The sequence below is a fragment of the Taudactylus pleione genome, unplaced genomic scaffold (assembly GCF_031769625.1).
Source record: "Taudactylus pleione unplaced genomic scaffold, aTauple2 ptg000292l, whole genome shotgun sequence".
NCBI classification, from domain to species: domain Eukaryota; kingdom Metazoa; phylum Chordata; class Amphibia; order Anura; family Myobatrachidae; genus Taudactylus; species Taudactylus pleione.
In genome coordinates this window covers 3471050-3496585 of record NW_028284694.1, presented here as the reverse complement: position 1 = coordinate 3496585, position 25536 = coordinate 3471050, and the positions used below count along the sequence as shown (strand labels likewise).

The window sequence follows — 25536 nt, the reverse complement described above, 5'->3', positions numbered from 1 at the left end:
TTAGTGTATGAAGAAGAAGTGTATAAGACTGTTAATGGTTGAGGACCTCCCTTTGTGCATTCGCAGTTCTCCGGCAGCCACATTGCGCTCCCCCTGTACCAGCTCTTAGATGGTTTCAGCATGATGGAGAAGAAGCTCGCAGAGGGCCCGGTCCAGCGGTCACATGTCCTAATGGTGGAGCTGAAGCAAAGGACGGACCGGTTCGTTAAAAGCCTTGGTGGCCGCGAAGTTCAGGTGAGGTCACATTGCAGTGGTCCTGCTCTCCGAATGCCCATTTTCTGATTTTTACATTTGCGATAATCTCTCGGTGGAATGTTAAATCTTACTGTGGAGTGCTGCAAAATAACTTTCCTCCTTGGCGCACCAACTGCGGATGAGCACCATGCACGTTGGAGCTCACCATACACCTTAGGATCTAGATGTTCTTCCTGATTTCAGAATGTCTGGCTCTCTGTGCCCAATTTAGCCGCAGAGCAATCGTCACTGTTTACATTTAAAACTTGACATTGTGTTTGTAAGGCAGTCTGCAGTCACCTAGCAATCTTACAGAATACACATCACATGTAAAAACTGATCAAGTACATACAGGGTTGCGGAAGTAGGTGCAGATCTAATACTGGTGGTAGAGTGGATCCGTACTGTGAGCACTTGCAATGTAGAGGGCAATACTGAGACTATAGGTGCTGCTGGGACAGGAGTGGCTATTTGGACTTTAGCTAGTAGAACTTTGAGTTTTGAGAGAGCAATTTAGCGATTTAAGGTTGGGGGAGAGTCTGGTCAGGTGTGGTAGTGCTTTCCGTGACCTGGGAGCAGCACAGGAGAAGTCTTGCCCATGTGATTGGTCACATTGAAAATATATTGTGGCTGTATATTGTTCTTGGGCAACTTGTGTGATCAGTTCAGGCTCAAAAGAGGCAATTTTCAGGGTAATTTCTTCTAAATTGGCTCGTGTGGCTCACAACATTGGCTTTGGAAGAGCGCTCTGTCTGCCGCTTATAAGTTCTAGGTTATCAAATTTCTATCAAATGAAATGACCTGTTATTTAGCTAGTTCTGTATGTGGGTTGTCTCTATGGCTTAGTCCTTGCACATTAATCATCTCCCTCACTGACACAACATCACACAATATATGGCATGAAGATGACAATGTTCCTCGGAATCACCCTATATGTTCTATTAATACAACATTTTAAATTGGCATTTTCATGTGTAGATTCCTGCATACGCCTCGGAGAACAGCAATAAATTACTTGCAGTTAAATTTTATATATAAATGTTTAAAAAAATGATTTTTTTTTACCGATCTTGAAATAATAATATATTTTTATTTATTTTTTTAACTTGAACATTTTTATTAGCAATGTTGAAGATCTCGCCTACATAGACGATAATACAATTCACAGCAGATAGAAATAGCATAACACAAATATTAAAAAGGCAATATATTTTATTTCTAAGAGTCTCTCTGTATAATCTCTTTGTTTAGTTACAAAACGCCTGGATTGAATTCAAGAACAAAGCGTTCTCCAGAAACGAGACGGTAACCCCAGCAGAGTAAGTACCATCTTTGTATATGACCCAATTTACAGTAATAGAATGTACAGTATTACGGGAAGTACAGGGTGAGGCTTAGATTGCACGGTCTGTGAAGAGTAACCAGCGAGAACGCCCCATCTACGCAAATTACAAAGACACTCGAATAATTACATTTGATTGAATAACGTGAGATCCCCGAATAACTGCTGAACATTTCCTTCTGGGACTTTGGAGAGGAGATGAGGGCTTCTCAGCGTTTGGGGGTTACACTGTGTCTGTAGTTTCAGATGCCTAAGGAAAGTGGTCCCTGGTCTGCTCTGATGGTGGGACAGTCTGGTCCTGATACAGGGATGAATGTCGGCCAGTTTGCAGAGCAAATGTAGTGTGCTTTGTTTTCTGTCTTGCTGCCCATGCAGGCTATACAGACTGTAAAGAGGCATTGTCACGTAGGTAAAGGGGGCGTCCTGCGCACACCCGAGTGTAAGGAAAAAAATATGCTTTTTTTTGGGAGGTATTTGACCCGGTATTATTATTATTATTATTATTATTATTATTTATTTATATGGCGCCACAAAGGTTCTGCAGCGCCTTACACAGTACATAAATGAGCACACAAGAAAAACAGTAATAGTAATACAAAACAATACAGGACAGGGACATGGTTTATAAACATAGCTGCATACCACCAGCAGCAGGGCGTTAGCAACCCGGTGTTTGGTGCCAATTGGGGAGTTAGGAGTAAATGATTGTATTAGTAAGAGGAGGCAACGCACATGAGGGCCCTGCTCGTGAGAGCTTACATTCGATAGGGCAGCGCTGCAGTGTGCAAGCGCACGCTACTGATAATGATGACTAGTGGCGCACCAGGGGAACACTCTGCAGGCGGAGATGTGGTCACACCCGGCGAATATGACCCTTTTTCCCATTCACGGTCCTTTAGAGCAATGTGCTCCAACTCTGCGCCAGGCACTTTGTGACTGCAGCCCCCAGCCAGCCCGGAACCCTTTGTTTTGGTGGCTGATTGCGTGGGAAATATCCGTGGCACGTCTGCCTGCTGCTGTGTGTTATATGCACCAATATGGAATCGTTTACTTTGAGCGACGCCGCATTCCAGGATCTGTCTCTTGAGTATGTACAACGGAAGAGATCAGGTATATTCATTGTGTTTGGCAATAAACATGCCTTAAAAAAATTAAATAATCGAAGGTGCTTCACCCATTTTTGGAGCAGCCCTATGCCCGTGCCGCCTGTTCCTTTCATGCTGGGGGTGAGTGAGCAGGAAGATATTAAGAACTGGACTTCTTCCCATAGGCACGCTTGATGTAGGAAGTAGTCTATACTGTAATCTCATTGTTCTGCCTGGTCTCTGGTCTCTCCCTAGTATGTGGCTATAGGGTTTGGTCAGTTAGGCTAGTTTCCCATTGTTTGTGGGAAGTGGCGCTCTGTGCCCGCCTGTGGTTAGGCTGTGCAGTTCCTCCCTTATTGTGGAGTTCTGTACATTGGGTCACGGCTGGATGATGATCTTCCATTGCACAAATGAATCAGAACTCAAGTAAAGCTCATTGCTGTAATGCTAGTCTCTTCTTTCATGCCTCCACCATACACTGTCACTCCAACCGTAAGCCACCACCGGCACAGAAATGCCAGTCACCGATGGCTGACTACTGGTGGCTGATAATGGTGCTGTACATTGTGTGCGGGTGCGCTGCAGAGGATGTCTCACTCTTTATTTGTTGTTGGGGTCCAAGAGGGAATCACCCTCTATATAGATAGAATTGAAATGAGTTGCTGGACCCCTGCGCTCCTACTGCTGTGTGTTCACACTTAAACTTGTGTTGCTAAAGTGTAGGTGTGAAATTGTATGTGAGTCTCAGTTAGAGATCCCATGTGTTTCTATGATGTATATGTTGGTGATATTGCAAATGGTATTGAAGGGAAACTGTGCCTTTTTGCAGATGACACAAAACTATTGTGATAGGATCATTGGTAAAGTGGTCTGTGGCAGGTACATTTGTCCCAGATTCCTGTCTTATGTGTTTTAAACCTCCAGGAGAAAGTCTGCAGTGTAGCAGGCTTGAGTCTCGGCTTTTTGAAAAGCCGGTTTGGGACCTGGGGGTTGTGGGTGAGAGGAGAGGGAGGGCTCCACCCACGGCCACTCCAGGTTTTGGTTCTCTTAGCCTGGTAACAGGCTTGTTAGGGTTTCCACCTGAGAGTGGCCAATATAAGCTTAGTGTGTTGAGGGCTGATTGTCTCAGACAGGGAGTTTGCTCAGAGACACTTGAAAACCTAACTGTAAGTGTTGTGCTGTGCTTTTGTTGCTGGTGAGGGCATTAGGCCCTGCCAGGTTCTGGTAGTGAGGGAACTACCTGTGAAGTTAGTGCCCCGACAGGGCTAGGATTTCTGTTTGTTTTCTTTGTTTGTTTCTGACATTGTACAATAAAGACTGGCGCCGACCAGCTTGTACTTGCATCCAGTCTGGCGTACTGTTTCCCAGCTGCTGTGTGTGAAAGGAAGGAGTCCTCTACCCAGGAGAGGGACCCCCCCCCCCCCCCCCCTAACCTAACTGTGTCACAATATGTAACAGGGTAGACACACCAGGAGTGGTAAAACAAATGACTGAGGATCTGGGTAGACTAGAGGAATGGGCAAGAACATGGCAACTACAGTTTAATGCCAAAAAATACAAACTCGTGCACTTGGGTCCCAATAACCTAAAGGCTAAATATAGTATCAAGGACACTAAAATGGGAATACAGGGGAGGAAAGGGATTTAGGAGTCGCCATTTCATATGACTTGAAGGCAGGCAAGCAATGCACCAAAGCAATGAGGAAGGCAAGTCTGATGCTTGGTGGCATAGGGAGAGGAATCAGTAGCAGGAAAGAAAGAAGTGATAATACCACTGTATAGGTCCTTGGTACGGCCTCATCTAGAATACTGTGTTCAGTTCTGGAGGCCATATCTCCAGAAGGATATAAATGCATTAGAGACGGTACAAAGAAGGGCAACTAAAATGGTGCAAGATCTACACCACAGAACTTACCCAGAAAGACTAAAAGATCTTAATATGTATAGTTTGGAGCAGAGAAGGGAAAGGGGGGACATGATAGAAACGTTCAATTATATAAATGGTTTTAACAAGGTACAGGAGGGTGACATTCTTCAAAGGAAGAGAAGTATTAGAACAAGAGGACATGTTCTGAAACTGGAGGGAAAATTACATCACAGAAAGGGTAGTGGATAAGTGGAATAACCTCCCATCAGATGTGGTTGAAGCGAAGACGGTGGAACAATTTAAACACACTTGGGATAGGCATAAGAATATCCTTGAGAGAGACGTAAGGAGTAAATAGGGTTGAAGTTGCCAAAAGTATACATGACAAATGGCAGACTAGATGGGCCAAGTGGTTCTTATCTGCCGTCAAATTCTATGTTCCTTTATAGTGCACTCTGGTAAATTTTGACGTCGGTCTGACCCGTGACTCTGTGGGTAGGGGTAGGGCGCCCCTTTTGCAATTTATTAACAGTTTCTTATATAGCGCAGCATATTCCATTGCGCTTTACAATTGGAAACATTAATAGAGCAAAACTGGGTAATAACAGACAGACATAGAGGTAAGAGGGCCCTGCTTGCAAGCTTACAATCTATATGCAATTGAATCACTACCTGTGTTATAAAGTGAGACCTGGCCGCTGTGTAATTCATGTAGTGACCGTGGATCTGCAAATGGCAGAACTCCAGCTCTGTAACACAGAAAAATCCATAAACTATTCTTCTAACACAGACTATGATGCACCTTTTCTCAATATACAGTACTGTAACTTGACTTGTCCTATCTCCATTGTTTTACAATTCTTTACTAAGCGGTACACAATAAACTGCTTTCATGATCAATCTAAAGTAGCAAACCCACATAGAAGATTTATTTTTCCTTTTTAAATGTTTAAGTTCCTTTTAAGCAAGCATCTGTCACCCTACAAAATGAATTGGAGGGCAAACAAAAACCAGGAGCCTCTCTTAGCATGTCATGTGATGGCAGAGAGGCGAGAAGGAGGGTATCACAGTGCAGACAGAGCTCAGAGGCACATTTCAAGACCTCTCTGCTCACTACTTAATGTGCCGCGTGGCTGTGGTTACCATGGTAGTCACATGATAATTGAGAGAATTAGAAGTCATTAATAGTAGGCTGAAGGAAATCCTTCCACAGTGATTTATATGTAACAACACACCTCTTCTATTCATGGGATTGCTGTGTTAATAGCTTGCATGTTTTTGTTGCCATTAAAATCAATATATAAATCTACACCGTACTTGTTGCCTGCCTGTAATGTTTTACCAAAAACCTGAAATAATACCACCAAGTACTTGAGTTTTAGCCATTACTGTACCACTAATACAAACCACTGTCTGCCTGCGATGTCTTCTCTCCTGATTATATCCTGGCTGCATGAAATTGACACATTTTGGCCATTTTTTTTCTAGTATTACATGCTTAAGTATTTTATGTTTTTCTGAAGTGTAATAACAGCAAAGACTGAAAAAAAAAAACAACTCTTTGCAAAACTTATCATGTCTTTAGATGGCACAGAGATCTTCCCATGGATTTTGCGTGTAGGAAACTGTTTCTATTATGTTGCCATTTGTTAGAGTTAACCTAACGCCCGGTGTCCGTGCTGCCTTTGATACTTTTATATGAGCGTACACGCTTACCAATCGGCCGCATTATATGTCTGCCCAGGAGAACCAGTTGTGGTGTCATTTTCACTGGTTCCTGTTGTGGCCAGCATATGGGTTGGTCGTGTGTACACACAGGCTGATGTGAATGATAGATCTGCATTATATGCAGCCTGGCCAATGCGATATATATATATATATATATATATATATATATATATCTGTGAAAGACGTCGTTCACAGATATATTGTGTGTACATACTGCCAGGTTGTGGTAACGATATATCGCCTACGGTGTACCCAGCACCAGAAGTATCACATTATGTACCATGGCTAATTAATCCTCTGTCTAATTCACAGGCTCATCCAAGCATGTGGAAATGTGAAACGCCATCTGTGCTCGGTGTACCGGCAGCTGTTCCTCGCCTCTCCGATAAGCGGGACGCATGCCTTATCCTTGAATATACAGACCCGAGTCAGGAATCGGGTGCAGTAAGTGGTGGAACATTTATACGGGAGCTACAGTATGTACAGCTGGCAGCATAGCATAATGGTGATGGGCCCGTGGTTTATTCTCTTCTATCGCTGTCATATACATAGGGGTCAATCCTATTACATGCGATGTACTCGCTGGTGCGAGTCATCGCGACAGCGGCCGTTCTTGATGGCCGCCCGTATTCCCCTAAAAGTGCTTGCTGTCCCATAGGGCTCCAGACAAATTTAGGTGAAGTCAGGCTCGCATCCGGCAGCGAAGGGTGCGAGTTGCCGTTCCGTTGCTGGTGTTTTAAGGCCGTTGCAACGACAACTTGCACCCTTTGCATGTAATAGGATTGGCCCCATAATGTCACTGAGCTCACTTCAGGTATGTGGGAACAGGCAGGTTTCTGCGTTCGGTCATTCCTATAGGAAGTCCATGAGACGTAAATCACTGATCTGGTTTTAGTTCATTTGCTGGATTCTAAGGCCGGGATATTTTGCTAAATTTGTTGGTCCAGGGGGTGACTGGAATACAGCCGTGTTCTGCGGGCTGATGGGGAACTACAAAGCCAAGCAGAGGACACTGTCATTGTAGTTCAGCTAGCAGGCCACAGGGTACTGTATCTGTTGCCGTTTGGGGTCAGCGGTGACAGTGAGCGTATTACATAACGTGGGGTTGAGCTTTGATTATGGTCAGCGTCTTCCGATGCAGATTTCCTGGTCCCGGCAGAGGACTACCGGCGGCCATTCTGTGTAAGCTTAGGCTTACTCAGATGGCTGATGACTTCCCCATGGTGATCCGATGCTGCGTCTTTTTCGGACACAGTACTCAGATCTGCAATGCCAGCAATGGGCGTCTCTTGCCCTCAGACGCCTCCTGCAGCATTACCATATTTTGCCATCGCTGCTGTGATGCAAACAGGGTACAGCTTTGAATCGGGCCCTTAAAACACTATAAGACGCAAAATTCAGGTAGGAGTACGTAATCTGAGGTACTGTTTTTAGGATTAGTATTTTTGGGCCTGATTCAGCAAGGATACCAAATGCTAATACGCACGAAATTAGCAGATTGTTGCGTATGCACTCTCCTGCGCGAACCAGTCACTGCGATCACAGAGACCACGCAGACTCATCGCAGAGTGATTGATAGGAAGTGCCATTTGGGGGTAGTGATGGGGGGGGGGGGGGGGATGGTCGGGGAAATGCAGACGTGCCAGTGCATTTGAACGCCGTTACAGGGGCAGGCATACATTAGCCACTGCGATGCCCTACACAGATAGGGCTGTCAATGCGTGCGACAATGTTAGCAATTCCTGAGTAAGGTCAGACCTTGTGCAAGTGTGTGTGGGCTGCGATGGTACTCACTGTTACCGATGGTTTTGCAGTCTTGCTAAGGATTACGGATATGTGTAAGGTAAAGTGGGCGTCCTCATGTTGTGCCGCGACGGCATAGCGATCGCAGTGGATTAGCATAGTATCGCAGTGGAACTGCATGCGTAATCGCTATTTCATTCGCAGTTGCGATCCTTGGTGAATTAGTCCCTAAGCTGCAAAAATTCTTGAAAAAAGGACTCATGCACGGGAATCATTAGCCGTGGCAGAGCGTCTGAGGCGCACCAGGCATCTCGTGCCATATTGCGCAAAAAGGGTAAGTGTATGAGGACACGTTGATGCATTCAGTTCCTGTAATAAAAACTGTACAGTACAGGAGCATGCTTCGTTTCAATAGCCGTGTACTTGCACATTTATTTGGAATGCGGTAATTACTAGAATAAATAAAATAAAGTTCACTTTCTCAGAGGTGGATGTATCCAGTGAGTAATCCTGCCCTTGCCGTGTAGCCTTTCTCCTATACACAGGGAACCAATGAATCCATTAGGAGCTGGAGGCGTTGGTGAGCCATGCCGCTCTCTGAGGTTTCTGCAGAATTGTCTTGTTATATATTAGGCACGCCCCAATATTACTGATGTACACATCAACCAAAGCAATAATACTTTACCTTGTACCAGAATTCTGCACCTGTAGCTGTAAAGAGGATGCAGTCAATATACCGGTTTTCTGGCGGTCAAAATGCAGACACCGGAATCCCAAAACTTATCAGAATACTGGCATCTTTGGGATCCCGGCGGTCTGGATAAATAGTGGGGTTAGGAGGAGGATTAGGGTTAGGCACTAGGGGGACAGTTAGGTTTAGGCTGCGGGGGGGGGAGGAGATTAAGTTTAGGCTGTGGAGAGGGAGTGTTAGGTTTAGGGTGCTTGGGGGGTGAGAAGTTTAGGCATTAGAGGGGGAGGTTAGGTTTAGGCTGCGGGGAGGGAGGGGAAGGGTTAGGATACCAACTGACAGGTGTCCGTATCCTAACCCTGTCGGCAGGGGCGCCGAGAGGGGGGAGAGAGGGTACTAATCACCCGGGCTTGCTGGAGGGGCCTGATGGAGGCCCGGGTCCGGCACTGCTCCCCCCCCCCCTCCCTCTTGCATCACAGCTCCTGTGTGCTGGGCTGCACTGGAAGACTGCTCGCAGCTGCTAAGAGCCACAGCAGTCTCCTATGCCTGTGGGGTGAGCGTTCAAGCTGATCGCGCCCCTCACTGGTTATGCGCCAGGCTGAGGGGGCTCACAGCGACCCCCTCGCCAGCTTGAGCGGCGCTGCAAATCTTTTTATTTTTTTAACCTAAGGGGGTGTGACCACACCTCCGCAATTATGCCACGCCCCTTTTGCCTGGGCCCAGCGCGGCTCTTAGCGGGCCTGCCTGTCGGGATGCACGCGCCTGGATTCTGACCGCCGGGATCCTGTTCCCATCCCGCTATAAAGCAGGGTGACCATGTGTAAAAGCAGATACAGTACCTGACTGTAATTGGCTGCTGCTGTTTGGTGTTTGCACATAATGATATACACTAGCAACACAACACTAGATTTATCTTTATTTCTGGTGAGAAACAGGAGCAATGTTTTTATATTGTAGCGGTTCGATACAGAACATGCCTGGAACTAAGTCTAGCAAGGACACATTAAGACAAATATGGAACATGTTAAGAGTAATATGTTTTGGGTTCTTGGATGGAGTTAAAGTACCAACCAATTAGCTCCTGACACTGTATTTGAAAAATGACAGGAGCTGATTGGTCGGTACTTTATCTGCAGCCACTTTTTCCCTCTACAAGGCTTAGTGCAAAGTGGACGGAGATAAAGTTCCAACCAATCAGCTCCTGTCATTTTTCAAACAGTGACAGGAGCTGATTGGTTGGTACTTTATCTACATCCACTTTATCTCTCTCCAAGGCTTAGTACATAGACCCCATAATCTGGGAGAGATGGATGCTCTCTCCCCTATGTATATAGAAGTGTGCCCTTTGATAAGTGTCTCCTCTTTAAATTATCATTTTTATTTACCACCCCTCCCTTCCGAGGACCCCCCACCAGCCCCGACACTCATACTGTACATAGCCGGGGCCTTTGCCTATCCTCTGTGGAGCTGTCTGGGCCTCTCCAGGGTAAGAGAGAACCAGAGCAATGGCTATTAGTGACTGTTTAGGAGGGGGCAGGGGGCATTACTAATATGAAATGTAGACCGGAGATCCCCTTTTAAGCAGGATTGTAAAGGCCTGTGAGATGTGTGGCGCTTGGACGGAATATTGCTGTGATACACAATGTATCTGGTGCTCCATCACGGTTTATCTGTCGCCCCCCCATCTACATGACAGACTGCTGGAAGTGGTGGGGAGGAATCGGGATGCTGGGTGCAATGTATCATAGAGGGAGACCTAGCAGCGCTCATATAAGGGCAGAAGCCTGTGCAGCCGGAGATAAGATGTAAAGCCTCCTCCTGGCTGATAAGATGTTTGAATGGATGGTTATGAGATTTAACAAGAGTTGGGAAGGGGGCGTGCGGGAGATGGGAGAATTTATTTATTTTCATTTCCAGGGAGAAGTTGGTGGACTGGAAGGAGTTTCTGCTGGTGAAGAGTAAAAGAAACGTCACTATGGTGACATATCCTTTTGTGGCTGTAACAGCCTGACATTTCCTTGCAGCAGGAAAGGAGAACATAGGATTTCATTTGTTACGTTTGTGAGAATGGCCGGGGGTTGTTTTCACATTCAGAGCTGTTCCCTGAACTTCTCACGGCGAACACTAGGTGGCTGCTGTCATCCACACAGGGCTGTGTCAGCACAGAACTCACCTGCCGTCTCCTCTATGAAGAAAGAACAAAGTCTGGAGTTCTTATTTTAGCTGTGGCACACATGATCGCCCATTTCTCTGGAGATTGGCAAAATACATGTCCTATTGCTGCCATGATAGCATGGGGACGCTTTCTGCTATTACATCCCAGGGGAAGAAAACACCTCCCCCTGTCACTACCTGTCTGGCATGTGATTGGCAGAAAGCACTTCCAATGGGAAGCCACTGCCAGGCAGTCACTGGGGGTGGCGGATTTTACCGTATGTTAAAATCTGCCACTGATGGGTACTGTACATTTGTATTCAGTTTAATTGTGATTTTGAATATACATGCAACCTTTCCCCAAGTATTGTTTAAACTCCATGCCGACATCCCCATCTTCACCTGTCGCAAATCCATGCAGTTCCTCTTTCCTGCCTGGGGTGTCGCTCTCTGCTACGGTGCTTCTAGCTCACTCAGCTAATGCAACAAACCTTCTGAGATGCAGACCAGAGTGTGCTAGAAGCACCAGAGCAGAGAGCGACACCCCAGGCAGGAAAGAGGAACTGCACGGGTTGTGACAGCTGCAGTGTTCTAGAATGAACACTAAGGCGCTAGATAAACAGGTAAAGATCACAAAGTGTTAAGATTGTTCATGTGTGAAAGTGAATCTTTTTATCATATACAAACTGCAATTATTTTCCTTAACCCGCACGTTCACTTATTTGGAAGATTTCCCGGGGCTGGTGCATTTTATTTATGTGGACCGGACTGCAGGACAAATGATGGCCCCTTCCATAAACATTATGGATAAATCCACTACTGAGCTCGGGAACAGCCTATTGGCAAATTTCATAAAAAACAAGGTATTTTCTGTTAGAGCATTTAGCGTGTCTAATGTGCTTAGTCAGCGCCACCAGCAGATGAGTCTGCAGATCTTTAAAGAAAACAGCTTGACAAAGGGTAACGGAGGAGTTTTCAATAGTCTAACAGCATGTACATGTCCCGAGGTCAGAGGCATTAGTGATGTATGGGGGCTGGGAAGAAAGACAAATGCCGAAAATCTTCTGTTGTCTTTTTATTCCCTCTGAAAAATTTAATACAAACAAAAAACAGCATATAAATAAGTTGGTACATTCAAAAACGCCATACTGTATACACATTTTGTAGCAAGATCATTGTATAACTCAGTGGTTCCCAAACTTTCCTAAACCACAGCGCCCTAGAGTATTGGCATTTGTTTCACGGCGACCCTAGGCCAAACTTTTCTGATCTGAGAAATTCAGAGACAAATATTAAATTAAGTAAATTGTCCTTAGGGTCAGTTACAGGTGGTGGACAGGGCTGTGCTTCTTTTTGTCCACATATTTCAGTATTGGCAACTTCCAGGCCCTAGTTTTGCCTATCACAATGACCGTAAATTATTTTACTTCCCCTGCAAGTGCCCTGTCCCAGATTGCAACAGCCACCAGTTTGGGAACCACTGGTATAAAGTATTTCAATAATTTTTTAAATTTTTTTTTTTTTTTTTTTACCCCTAGTTCTTTAAAGTGCATCAACTAAGTAAATTTTTAGTTTTTGTTTACCATCAATAAAACATTTTACTCTATTTCCGACTCCTAATTCTAGTGGGATAGTAATTGCTGGCGCCTTTAGGTGCTATGTCAGGAGGTGGTGAGGTTGGGGGTATTGCAGCTAGAGAGGAAGAGCGAGCCACTGAATAGGGTAACGTTTATAGACGACTTGGCTGAAATTAGGATTTTTCTCCATCCTATCCACTGTATTCTACACCAGAGGGAACTTTTCTGGATGATCTTTATACCGGATATAATATAATATACCATCAGCCTGCATTCACCAGACTCATCTGTACTTTCGTACTTTAGTCTGTGACCAAGAGACACTAGTTCTAGAGAGACTACCGGTTTTGAGGCTCTTATTTATATTATTATATTTCTGCCACCTGCTTAGTTGTGTTTAATGTTATTTGTGCATTCTTTGCAAAGGCCATTTTTTATCTGTTCTGTATCGGGACTTCCACGATTAGGAATTGATGTGGTAGCCAGCTCGTTCCTCGGCAGTAAACGGGAAATTAGATGGTATAGATAAATAATTACACTTACGTTATGATGTATACAGAAAAAACATAAATGTGGATACGCTATATGCAGCTTGGGTCATAGAATGACAGTGAGCATTTATAGGAGGGATAAAAATGTAAAATATTGATCATTAAAAGTCAATATAAATATAACCATTAACATTGCATAGCTCCTTATAACAACATATATGAAGCGTGTTATTAGACACTGAAGAATGGCTGCTATTCTATATCTGCACCATACATCCGCATTTAACTAATGGCAACGGGCGCATATATACTATTTATTCTCTTCCGATACAGTCTGTAAGGTAGAAAATGGAGGAAAAATATTGTGATTTACAGTTGGGACGCGTTTGCGCACAGAATGTACATAGGAAAAACATAAAGCAAAAATCTATACTTTCCTGTATTATTTGTGTCGGCTGCTTTTTCAAGATGTGTCTGCTTAATATTAGTCGTGTCTGCACCAGTTGTGCGCCAGTAGTAATGCGTCGGGTGTGTACCCCTAGCGTAGACATGTGGCTGCTCTGTGCTGGCAGTAAATGTGAGAGCATTACCCCGTTTGTACACAATAAATTAATGTAATGAAATGTTATTTACACAAGATGATGTTATCTTGACCAATACTAATAAATGCAAATGTTAAATTTTCCATGTAAAACATAATGAAATACAAACACCTCCACAGCTGTTCCTTTTAAAAAGCAAATGGCAATCTCCTTCCATGCATAGTCCAAGTAGAAATGTCAATAAAGGAATGCAAAAAGACGTCCATGACTGCGTAATATTGCCGCAATATTATTATGGTAAGGTAGTAAATGATCTTGTCATTGCCAAGGCTAAAGGTCATTACTCCCTCCTAATTCTACTAGATCTCTCTGCTGCTTTTGACACTTTTGACCACTCTCTTCTCATACAAACACTGCAATCCCTAGGTCTTAAGGACACAGGGGATCATTCAGACCCGCTCGCGAGCGCAGGACGCTCGCAAGCGGGTCGATGTTCCCCCACTGCGCATGCACACGACGGAGGGAGCTCCGTCGTGCGCATGCGCGAGACCCGGCGAGCGACGGGCTCTCCATCGCTCCGGGTCTCGCACCAAAGGGGGCGTGCTGTCGCTGTTGATTGACAGCACGCCCCCTTTGGTGGGCGTGCCGGGGGCGTGCCTGCCAGACGGAGTCGTTCCCATGGGGACGCCTACCGTCTGAAGCCGTCTGATAGAGCCAAAATCACTCCAGGGCTTGCGGCAGCGAGACCCTACCGCAGGGTCTCCGTCGCAAGCCCGATGGTCAAGACCATAGCGACCATCATCATAGACGCTCGCATATGCTGTGGGAGGCCGCTCCATTTTCATGGAGGAGGGCACTGATTCAGAGCGAGCGCTCTGGTCAGAGCGTTCGGCTCTGAATCAGGCCCACAGCTCTTTCTTGGTTTTCTTCCTACCTATCTGATCGCTCTTTTACTGTTCGTTTTTCTGAATCTGCCTCCTCTTCGCTACCTCTATCAGTTGGAGCACTGCAAGGCTCTGTCTTGGGTCCTTTACTATTCTCAATCTATACCACCTCTCTTGGCAAACTAATCCGCTCTTTTGGATTTCAGTACCATCTGTATGCGGATGATACTCAAATCTACCTATCCTCTCCAGATTTATCTCCATCTGTATTGGTCCGTGTCACTAAATGTCTATCTGCCATTTCATCTTGGATGTCATCTCGCCACCTGAAACTTAATATTTCTAAAACAGAATTAATTATATTTCCACAAGCCAATAACAGTTACCAACCTGATCTCTCTATCATCCTTGACTCTGAACTGTCCTTTGTTCCCCACATTCAATCTGTCTCAAAATCATGTTATATACATTTAAAAAACATATCCAAAATTCGACCATATCTCACACAAGATACAGCAAAAACTCTAATCCATGCACTTATTATTTCCCGCATTGACTATTGCAATAGCCTCCTTACTGGTCTTCCCAAAAACAGGCTGTCACCATTACAATCCATTATGAATGCAGCTGCAAGGCTTATCTTCCTTGCGAAATGTTCTTCTTCTGCTGCCCCGCTCTGTCAGTCTCTCCATTGGTTGCCGGTTTTCTACCGTATTCAATACAAAATACTTTCACTTACACATAAGGCTATTAACCAAACCACACCAACATACATCTCTTCACTCATCTCAAAATATCTCCCAACCTGACCTCTCCGCTCAGCACAAGATCTGCGTCTCTCATCCCCATGCATTACTTGCTCCCATTCATGGTTACAGGACTTTCTTCGCGCTGCACCCACTCTATGGAATAACCTACCTCGCACAATAAGACTTTCCTCTAGTATCCAATCCCTCAAGCATTCCCTGAAAACTCACCTCTTCAAGCAAGCTTATCAGATTCCAGAACCTCCCACATAACCTTCATAGCTTCCATATCTAATTACATCCCCTCTTACAGTCCACACACAATCTCACACATCGTCTTTCTCTCACATCCTCATGACATTTGGTCGACATTCCTGTGTGACTGGATCATGCAGCCAACCAAAAAACTGTGCATTCTGGCTGGACCAAAAGGCAATATATAGCACCTATCCTTGTGCATCAATGCCTGTTTCCCTATAGATTGTAAGCTTGCGAGCAGGGCCTTCCTACCTATATATCTGTCTGTTATTATCCAGTTTTGTTCTATTAATGCTTACAATTGTAAAGCGCAACGGAATATGCTGCCCTATATAAGAAACTGTTAATAAATAAAATAAATAAAGTATGTTGGAGCGGTCACTATACAACCTACCACTCACAAGGCGCTAGATCAGTGGTTCCCAAACTATGCACCGTGGCACCCTGGGGTGCCTCGGGACACCTGCAGGGGGTGCCTCAGGTTGGTGGTCCAGCACCAAATCACATTATTTATGGTCAACGTAATGTAAATATGTGGACAAACAGAAGCGCAAACCTGTCCATCACCACATTACTGACCCTGAGGATGACGGTTAAGCACAATTTACTTCACTTTACTATATTTTTTTCTGAATTTCTCATTAACGAACGTTTGACTTAGGGAAAACAATGCTGATACTCTAGGGTGCAGTGATTCAAAAAAGTTTGGGAACCTCTGTGCTAGGTCAGTGGTCTCCAACGTTAATTGAGGTGTGAGCTACTTTAGAAAAATGAAACCTCCTGAAGAGCTACTAAAATTGTAGAAAAACAAAAATCTGACTAATAACCGAACACTTATAATGAAAAGAAAACAATGTTTCAGAGAAAATAAAAATGCATTGAATTATTAGTATTATTCCTGTAGTTTGTAAATAAATAAAAAATCTGTGTATTTTATACCACAGTGAATGAATGTGATGTACAAAGATTTTGGATCTATAAAATCCATAGGCTTACATCTACACCTCCTTAGGTATCTTGTCCTCTTCGCTGGATGCGAGACTCTGTGCAGACTCTAAAGCTGGAAACACACATGGTGATGTGCACACGATCAGCCGATGTGTACGATTTCCCTTGAAACTCTCCCCGGCAGCTCTGCACACGATTTGGTGTCCAATCATCATACGATCTCTCCTGCATCCAGACTATCACAGTGCATCGCCTCCTAGATTGTCAGATCTGCCCTACAGCACGATGCGATGTGCGACCAGCGGGGACGCGCATCACATCGTGATCGTGAGTGGGGACTCACGATTTACTCACGATTTGGCCATATTTTACATGATCTGTCGTTCCAATGTGTCGGAATCAGCCAGATCGGGGAAAATATCGCGCTGTGTGTGGCCAGCATAACAACATCTGTACATTGGCAATCCCTTTTTGATGTTGCACAATTCTGTCCTGCATCCAACATAGAAACATAGAATTTGACAGCAGATAAGAACCACTTGGCCCATCTAGTCTGCCCCTTTTCATGTATCCTTTTGGCAACTTTAACCCTATTTGCTCCTTACGTCTCTCTTAAGGAGATAAGAACATAAGGCTAGTTACCTAAAGAGACTGTCTTTGGGGACTGTGAAAGTGCCTGTCTGCTTGATTTAGCACAATTGTAAGTGCATAGATTTTATAACTGTATGGAAACCCTCCTAGTATTTAAACTATTCTGGCTTTATATGATGTTTTCTTCTTGCGCCAATTCATCTATTTTGATAATATAATTCTATAAAGCAGCTGATTTAGGGCCTGATTCAGACCCACTCGCGAGCGGCTGTCCGCTCGCAAGTGGGTCGATGTTCTGGACTGAGCATGCGCACGACGGAGGGAGCTCCGTCGTGCGCATGCGCCAGACGCGACGAGCGAAGGAAAGTCCTTCGCTCGTTGTGTCTGATCAAAGGGGGCGTGCTGTCGATGTTGATTGACAGCACGCCCCCTTTGGTAGGCGTGCCTCCCTGACGGGGGCGTTCCCACGGGAACGCCTCCCGTCAGAAGCCGGCCCACTGACATCACTAGTGATGTCAGTGGGAGTGATTTTGGCTCTGATAGAGCCAAAATCACTCCGGAGCTTGCGGTTGAAAACCTCAACCGCAGGCTCCGGCTCGCAGTTTCGATGGTCGCGATGGTCAAGACCATCGCGGCCATCAAACTGCACGCTCGTATAGCCTGTGGGTGGTGACCCACAGCTATACGAGCGTCCAGGAGGACGCTCCATTTTCATGGAGGCCGGCCCTCATTCAGAGCGTGCCTTGCATCCATGCTTTCCAACAATCCCTAAATTGGCGGGATTACAGTGATTCGTGGACCCTGAAAGGGGACGGGCCTCATGATGATGTAGATGGAGTTTGGGCAGATGTGGGTGTGGTTATGCTGATTGTGGGAGGGGCTATTTGTTTTCAATATTGCTTGTTAAATTGCATACCATGACCATTAGTGTACTGTAAGTTACATATAATATCAATGCATAGAGGCCGGCTGCCCCCAAATTTTCAGGCACACCATTGGTTGGTTACTGAAGTTTTGCTCCTGAAAATGTCCCTATTTTTTAGCATTGTCCCTATTTTTTAGTATTGTATTGCCCTATTACATAATGAAGTTCTTTAACTTCTGCATGCTAAATGCAACTCTTACCACCTATTCTTTTACTTAGGCGCCTTAAAAAGTAAAATTTATGTGAAACACGTGTTACCATTACTGTACATAGGACATGATGAAGTTTGTAGTGCACCAAGGTCCTCCTAACACCCCTTCATGCATTATATACTTTGTTGCAGCTTCTCGGCTTCGGAGTGTAACTAGACACTATTGTAGAATGCCAGCAATTAGGTAAATCTCTAGTTATCGTGTGGTTGTGCCGTGTACTTTCTGGGTTCTGATATAAGCTTATCAGGGAGAAATTAATGTTCTCCTATTTTACTCTACCTGCGATGACACGATTTCTGCACTGAGGAAAAGCAGATAGCGATATTGTACAAGCTGTTATCTGATTGTGTAGCTTTATACCACTCACTCCTACAGGATATGACTGTGGGTGCTTACACGGATTTATCTCTGCTACATGTATGATTTTGAAGTGTGATTAAATTTTGCTTCCTCCTGTTATTGCAGACACTATGGGGAGTGCTGTACATAAAATATTTACTACCAAGCCCAACTAAATGTATATAGACTGCTCACAGTTCTGTCTGTTCTGTTATATATTTGTTTTCTGATACGCAGAGTCCAACTGTACAACATCGCGGGTGACATTGACTACAATGCTGTCAAGTGACAGACACTTATTTTTTGTGCTTTTTCTGGCCTTTGTCATACAGTACTATACTTTCTACTTCAGGGTCCATAGGGTATCCACAGGATACCTTGGGGTATAGGTGTGACGTCAGTCGCAGGGCACCAAAGAGTTAAGCTTTCAGCCTCCCAGGATGCACTAGGTCCCCCTCCTATACCCCGCCCCCGGGCCAAGGCACCTCAGTTTAGTTTGGTGCCCGGCCGGAGTCGGGTGCACCTGTTGGAGTGGGGGCTAGAAGAGCCCCTGAAGCTTATTCTTCATGCAGCTGTGGCTGCACATCTGGATGAACAGCATGGACAGTCAGTCCTGACGTCCATGCTGTCTTCCCTACACCCCGCCGGTACCAGAACGCCGGTACTGATCCGGGGATGCTGGTGGGCGTCTGGGGTCACAGCTAGCGGTGACCCCAGATGCTCCGGACCATGGCCGGATTCAAGGGGGACAGAGGTAAGCAGCGGGGTCCCGCGGTGGGTCCCCGCTGATCACATGGTCCTAAGTCCCCAGGCAGGGGGCTCCCTGGGGACTGGCTGCAGCGTGGAGCCAGGCGACCAACCTGCGCTTCCACTACCCCCTGGGACAGCGGACCGCAGCAGAGCGGTAGCGCTGCGGCGTCCCAGGGGTTAAATGCATGCCAGGGGAGCGCGCCTTCCCTGTCTCACAGCCGGCGCCTCCCCCGCTGCACACAGCCCTCTCTGCATGCTGCCGACTGGTCCTGTGGCAGCGCTCCTCCCCCAGGCCAGCCTCCTCTCTGCTCCTCGGCGGCCATCTTCTCCAGAACGCATGGTGAACGCTGCTGGAAGCGCTGGACGGAAGCATCGTGGTCTGGGTCCCCCCGCATACCTCTCCTCCGCTGTGGTCAGGTCTGTGTATGCAGCGCTGTGTCCTACCAGGCCCTGTGTCTGTGTAGTTGAGTGATCAGCGCTGTTAGTGCAGGAATTGTTATTTTTCTGCATTGTATGTGACTGTGCTAGCGCTGCTGCCTGTAATCTTTTCTTCTCTAAACTGTCAGCTTTATTACTGTCCCTGTTCTTTCTGCTAAAGCCCTTGCGGTGCGGTGCTGCAGGGTGGTCTCTCGCCTATTTAATACTTAATTGGTGAGAGAGGTCACATACGTGGTGCCATCATGTCTGAAAGTGATTTTCCCCTCCGGCTACAGTGTACCACGTGCAAAGTACCGTTAGCGGAGGGGGAGGGTAGCGCGGAGGGCCTTTGCCGGCAGTGTTTGTCCATGGCGCGGCCTATTACGGTTACAGCACCGGTACAGGAGCCGCCCTGGGCTTGTTTCGCTCAGGCGTTAACAGCTTTAGTGGGCCAGTTAGCTCCGCAGCCCGCGTTTACTCCGATGGGTTTGTCCCAGCAGTCTGTGGTGTCGTCACCCATGCAGGGGTTCCCACGACAATTGGTGGTACCCCACAGTCTCCCTATTTCCCCGCTCCCGGGTTCTCAGGAGCCAGCGTGGGTTAACTCCCTGACAAGTTCTGTACAGCACTTGTCGGATGTGTTGCAAGGGGAGTCTGTGATGCGGTCTCATAAAAGGCCGGTGGCGTCTCTGTCCGCTCCTTATGAGGATGACGAAGGGACGTCTGATGATGGGGAGATTCTAGATCCTTACGATCAGGAACCTCTCCATACTAAGGACGCTGATGCTAAGTCCAAAGTATATATTCCTGGACTTATTCGGGCGGTCCGCACAGCCTTGGTGATTGAGGACGAAGTTCCCCCAGCGGCTAAATCTAAGTATGCCTTTTTCAAAGATGTGAAGGGCGATGCCACAGTCTTTCCTCTTTCGGGTCAGTTGGTGGACCATTTAGAGGAGGCGTGGAAACAACCTGGCAAAAGATACCAGCCGCAGAGACGCCTGGCGGTGGCTTATCCGTTCGCGGATAATTATTTTGCTAAGTGGGAATCCCCTCCACAGGTGGATTCTCACGTGACCCGTCTTGTCCGTAGTGCCACATTGCCGATGCCATCCATGTCCTCCCTTAAGGATGCTACGGACCGCAAGGTAGAAATCTGCCTGAAGTCCGCTTATTCCCTTGCAGGGGGGGCAGCACGGCCGGCTATGGCCATTTGCTGGGTTGCCAGAGCGATGGAGCGCTGGGCGGATTCATTAGAGGCTTCTTTTGAATCCGACTGTCCGGCCGATCAGGCGGAGTTGATTGGCAATCTCCGTGATTCGGCCACCTACATCAACGAGGCGGCTCTAGACATTAGTACTCTGGTGTCTAGAATTTCTTCAGCAGCGGTAGCTGCTCGTCGCACCTTGTGGCTGCGATCCTGGAAGGCGGACGCAGATTCCAAGAAAGGTCTGGAAGCGTTGCCGTTTACCGGAGAAGTTCTCTTCGGTCCGGATCTGGATAAGATTGTGGCCACGCTGGCGGCAGCCAAATCTGCCTGTCTCCCGTCGGCCGCTGCTCCTTCTGGTTCGGGACCATCGTCCTTTCGGTCATCTAGGGCCCAGGGCAGGCCCAAACCACAGTCGTTTCCTCGACAGGCTGGCCCTAAGAAATCGGTCAAGCCCCGGAAGCAGGCATGGAGTACCAGACGTCCGGCCCCCAAGCCAGATGACAAGCCTGCGGCCTGACGGTCCGGGCCTCCCTTTGGGGGATCCCAGGGTGGGAGGCCGCCTGCTACAGTTCGCCCAGTGTTGGTCGACCACTACGACAGACACTTGGGTTCTGGAGGTGGTTTCCCACGGATACGCCCTCTCCTTCCGGCACAGACCCCCGGCTCGCTTCTTCACCACGGGTCTCCCATCAGACCGGAACAAGGCTACGGAGCTGCAGAAGGTATTGCACACTATGCTCCAGGCTGGAGTTATAGTGGCGGTTCCATTCTCACAGAGGGGCCAGGGTTTCTATTCAAATCTATTTTTGGTACAGAAACCCAATGGGTCATATCGTCCGATACTCAACCTCAAAGCACTCAACAAGTCTTTGCGGGTCCCGAAGTTTCGGATGGAGACCCTACGGTCCATCATTCTGGCGCTGGAACCTGGGGACTACTTGGTGTCATTGGACATACAGGACGCTTACCTGCATGTCCCTATTCTTTGGCGCCATCAACAGTTCCTCAGGTTTGCAATCAGCAGCGACCACTTCCAGTTTCGGGCGTTACCTTTTGGCCTGGCAACAGCACCACGTGTTTTCACCAAGGTGATGGCGGTCATGGCGGCTTCTCTGCGGCTGCAGGGAGTCCGCATGTTGCCGTATTTGGACGACCTGTTATTGGTGGCAGGATCTCCAGAGCTCCTGTTACGCCACTTGGACCTGACCATTGCACTGCTGCAACGGCACGGCTGGCTAATCAACTGGCAGAAGTCCACTCTAATCCCGTCTCGGAGGATTCTGCATCTTGGAGCCTTATTGGACTCGGGACAGCAAAGGATCTTCGTGACGGAGGACAAGATCTCTGCTTTACAGTCAAGGGTGCGCAGTTGTCTGCACAGCCGCCGGGTGTCCTTACACTCGGCGATGAGGTTACTGGGCTCCATGGTGTCGGTGTTCGACATGGTGGAATACGCCCAGTTTCACTTCAGACCTCTGCAGCACCTGATCCTGTCCAAGTGGAACGGGCTGACTCAGTCTCTGAAGTCCCAGACGATTGTGCTCACCCAGGAGGTTCGCCTGTCCCTTACGTGGTGGTTACAGACGACCCACCTCAACAAGGGACGTCCGTTCTGGGTTCCAAATTGGGTCCTGTTGACAACGGACGCCAGTCTTCGGGGCTGGGGAGCAGTTTCGGGTCCACACTTGTTCCAGGGCAGGTGGACGCCGACAGAAGCGGAGCTTCCAATAAATATCTTGGAACTCCGTGCGGTCTTCAATGCTCTCCAGCAGGCACAGCGGTTTCTCCAGGGTCGCCCGGTGCAGGTCCAGTCGGACAACGCTACCACCGTGGCCTACATAAACAGGCAAGGAGGAACTCGCAGTCGGGCGGCTCTCGTAGAGGTCTCTCGGATCCTGGTTTGGGCGGAGCGCAATCTTCCGGCCATATCAGCGGTCTTCATCCCGGGAGTGCTCAATTGGGAGGCGGACTTTCTAAGTCGCCAGGACGTTCATCCGGGGGAATGGTCCCTGCACCCGGACGTTTTTCAACTACTGGTGGACAGGTGGGGTCTTCCAGAAATCGACCTCATGGCGTCCCGGCACAACAACAAGTTGCCGGTGTACGGGTCTCGCACAAGAGACAAAGGGGCGTCTCTGGTGGATGCTCTGTCCGTCCGGTGGACGTTCCGGTTCGCATACCTGTTCCCTCCGGTCTCCCTTCTTCCACGGGTAATCCGGAAATTCAAACAGGAAGGAGGGACGCTCCTGTTGATAGCTCCCGCGTGGCCCAGACGGCACTGGTTCTCAGACCTTCAGGGTCTGTCCGTGGACATTCCTCTGCGGTTGCCGCTACGACCGGACCTTCTGTCTCAGGGTCCTTGCCTTCACCCGGACCTGACTCGGCTGTCTTTGACGGCGTGGCTGTTGAGACGGCCATGCTGAGGTCCCGGGGGTTTTCCAGCTCTGTGGTGCGTACCATGTTACGAGCTCGGAAACCGTCTTCCGCGAGGATATACCATCGCGTGTGGCATACGTTCTTCCAGTGGTGTCGACCGAGAGGTTATGCACCGCGGGAGTTTCGTCTGTCTCGGATTCTCGCCTTCCTGCAAGCGGGACTAGATCATGGGCTTCGCCTTGCTTCTTTGAAGGTACAGGTTTCGGCCCTATCTGTCTGGTTTCACCGTAGGATTGCTACAATCCCGGATGTGCGCACCTTTATGCAGGGTGTTCTCCGCATTCAGCCGCCCTTTGTTCCACCTGTGGCGCCTTGGGATTTGGCTGTGGTCCTGAGGGCTCTCCAAGGACCGCCGTTTGAACCACTGGGCTCAGTGGATCTTAAATGGCTAACAGCTAAGACTGTTTTCCTTCTGGCCATTGCTTCGGCCAGACGTGTTTCTGAGTTAGGGGCTCTTTCTTGTAGACCCCCTTTCTTGGTTTTTTATGGGAACAGGGCAGTGCTCCGCACTCGGCCCGAGTTTCTTCCCAAAGTTATTTCCCAGTTTCATATTAACGAGGAAATAGTTGTTCCGGCCTTTAACTCACCGGGTCTTTCCGTGGGTGAGGCCTCATTGGATGTTGTGCGGGCCTTAAGGACTTATGTTGACCGCACTTCTTCGTTTAGGAAGTCGGACGCTTTGTTTGTCCTCTTTGGCTTCCGTAAAAAGGGTTGGCCTGCTTCAAAGCAAACTTTGGCAGCCTGGATCCATATGGCTATTTCTGAAGCTTATCTTCATGAAGGCCTACCGGTCCCTCCTTCTCTGAAGGCTCATTCCACTAGGTCTGTGGGTCCTTCGTGGGCAGCTCGACGTGGTGCCTCGGCAGTTCAGATCTGCAAGGCTGCTACGTGGTCTTCTGTCCATACCTTCGTGAGGTATTACAGGTTTGACACCTTCGCCTCTCAGGATGCTTCCTTCGGGCGGCGGATTCTCCTTTCTGCACAGGAGCGTCCCCACCCTTAAAGGATACTGCTTTGGGACATCCCCAAGGTATCCTGTGGATACCCTATGGACCCTGAAGTAGAAAATATGAGATATGGTAAGAACTTACCCTTGTTATCTCTATTTCTACGAAGTCCATAGGGTTCCACAGGACTCCCGCCCTGTCGCACCTGTGCTGCAGATGGGCTTTGCTCTGGTCACCGGTTTTCCGTCTCCCTCTGGTGAGAATGTGATTCTTGTATGTGTCCAGATCTTTGTTCTCTCTCTTCCTTCTCCTCCTCCGGCCTATGGCTTGGTAACTAACTGAGGTGCCTTGGCCCGGGGGCGGGGTATAGGAGGGGGACCTAGTGCATCCTGGGAGGCTGAAAGCTTAACTCTTTGGTGCCCTGCGACTGACGTCACACCTATACCCCAAGGTATCCTGTGGAACCCTATGGACTTCGTAGAAATAGAGATAACAAGGGTAAGTTCTTACCATATCTCATATTATCTACTAAAGGTTAGATTTATCATTACACTGTTTACCAGACTGCAAAAATATGAACTATTTAAAAGAGGTGGCTGCGAGAGGCAGAAAACACTGACATTGCCCGCTGTGCGAGCTATCTTGCATGTCGGAACGTGTTAAAATAAAATTCAAAGTTAAAACTTCCTGCCCTCATATAATAACCCATACTACACTGAAATAGGCCTGGTCTTCTAGCGGAGGAGACAGACAAACTCCCAGCCTTCCATGCCATATGCACAGCCCCGCTGGTTCACTCTGGGGCCCATCTTGGTGCTCCTATGTACAAAGAATAATATGTTCAAATACAGTATAGCGGGCACTCTGGCGTCTTAGTGCCTACTTTCACTTGTAGTGCCAGAAGATCGGCCACTGCAAGCGTTGGCCCTCAGAGGAGAAAAGCATTAAGTGTGTCTTCTTATTGTAGATAATATTACTTTACCCCCTTACTAGAATAGATGTACATACTGTATGTTCCTACCTGCAAATAAAAATAGTGATCTGTGTCCATTTATTTATCCTAATAAGCACCTGTGCCCCCTTATGAATACAAATAAAGATATGTCCCACCTTGATATTGTAAGTCAATAATAAGTCTCCTGTAGTACTTTTAATATTATAGTGCCCATTCGGATTTCTGTAGTGCCGGGGGCATATAATAGTTTCCCGGAATAATCTTCTGGTGACGTAATTCATATGGGTAAAAAAATAATAAACCAGCAGGAACAGAGTGGACAGCCTCTGACGCGAGATGGGTGAATGTCTGATAAGCCCGCCTTCATTAAACGCACGGCCAATCAGGATCGGCCGTTCCTCCGTGAGAGACAGTTCTTGTTTCTTCCTGGCTGGTTGGAAATAGGACTGATGGCTTCCCTTGCTACTTGA

The 25536-nt window shown here is 47.3% G+C and overlaps 1 protein-coding gene across 3 annotated transcripts in view; it reads left to right on the top strand.

Annotated features, from left to right (window-relative positions):
- The window catches only part of HPS1 (HPS1 biogenesis of lysosomal organelles complex 3 subunit 1), an 88573-nt gene that overhangs the window by 48788 nt on the left and 14249 nt on the right, over positions 1 to 25536 (top strand). For all 3 annotated transcript variants that reach the window (XM_088482756.1, XM_088482757.1, XM_088482758.1), the window contains 5 exons: positions 67 to 234; positions 1486 to 1553; positions 6569 to 6700; positions 10605 to 10670; positions 11560 to 11704. In XM_088482756.1, the coding sequence (XP_088338882.1) occupies positions 67 to 234; positions 1486 to 1553; positions 6569 to 6700; positions 10605 to 10670; positions 11560 to 11704 (579 nt within the window). The remainder of the gene's footprint in view (positions 1 to 66; positions 235 to 1485; positions 1554 to 6568; positions 6701 to 10604; positions 10671 to 11559; positions 11705 to 25536) is intronic.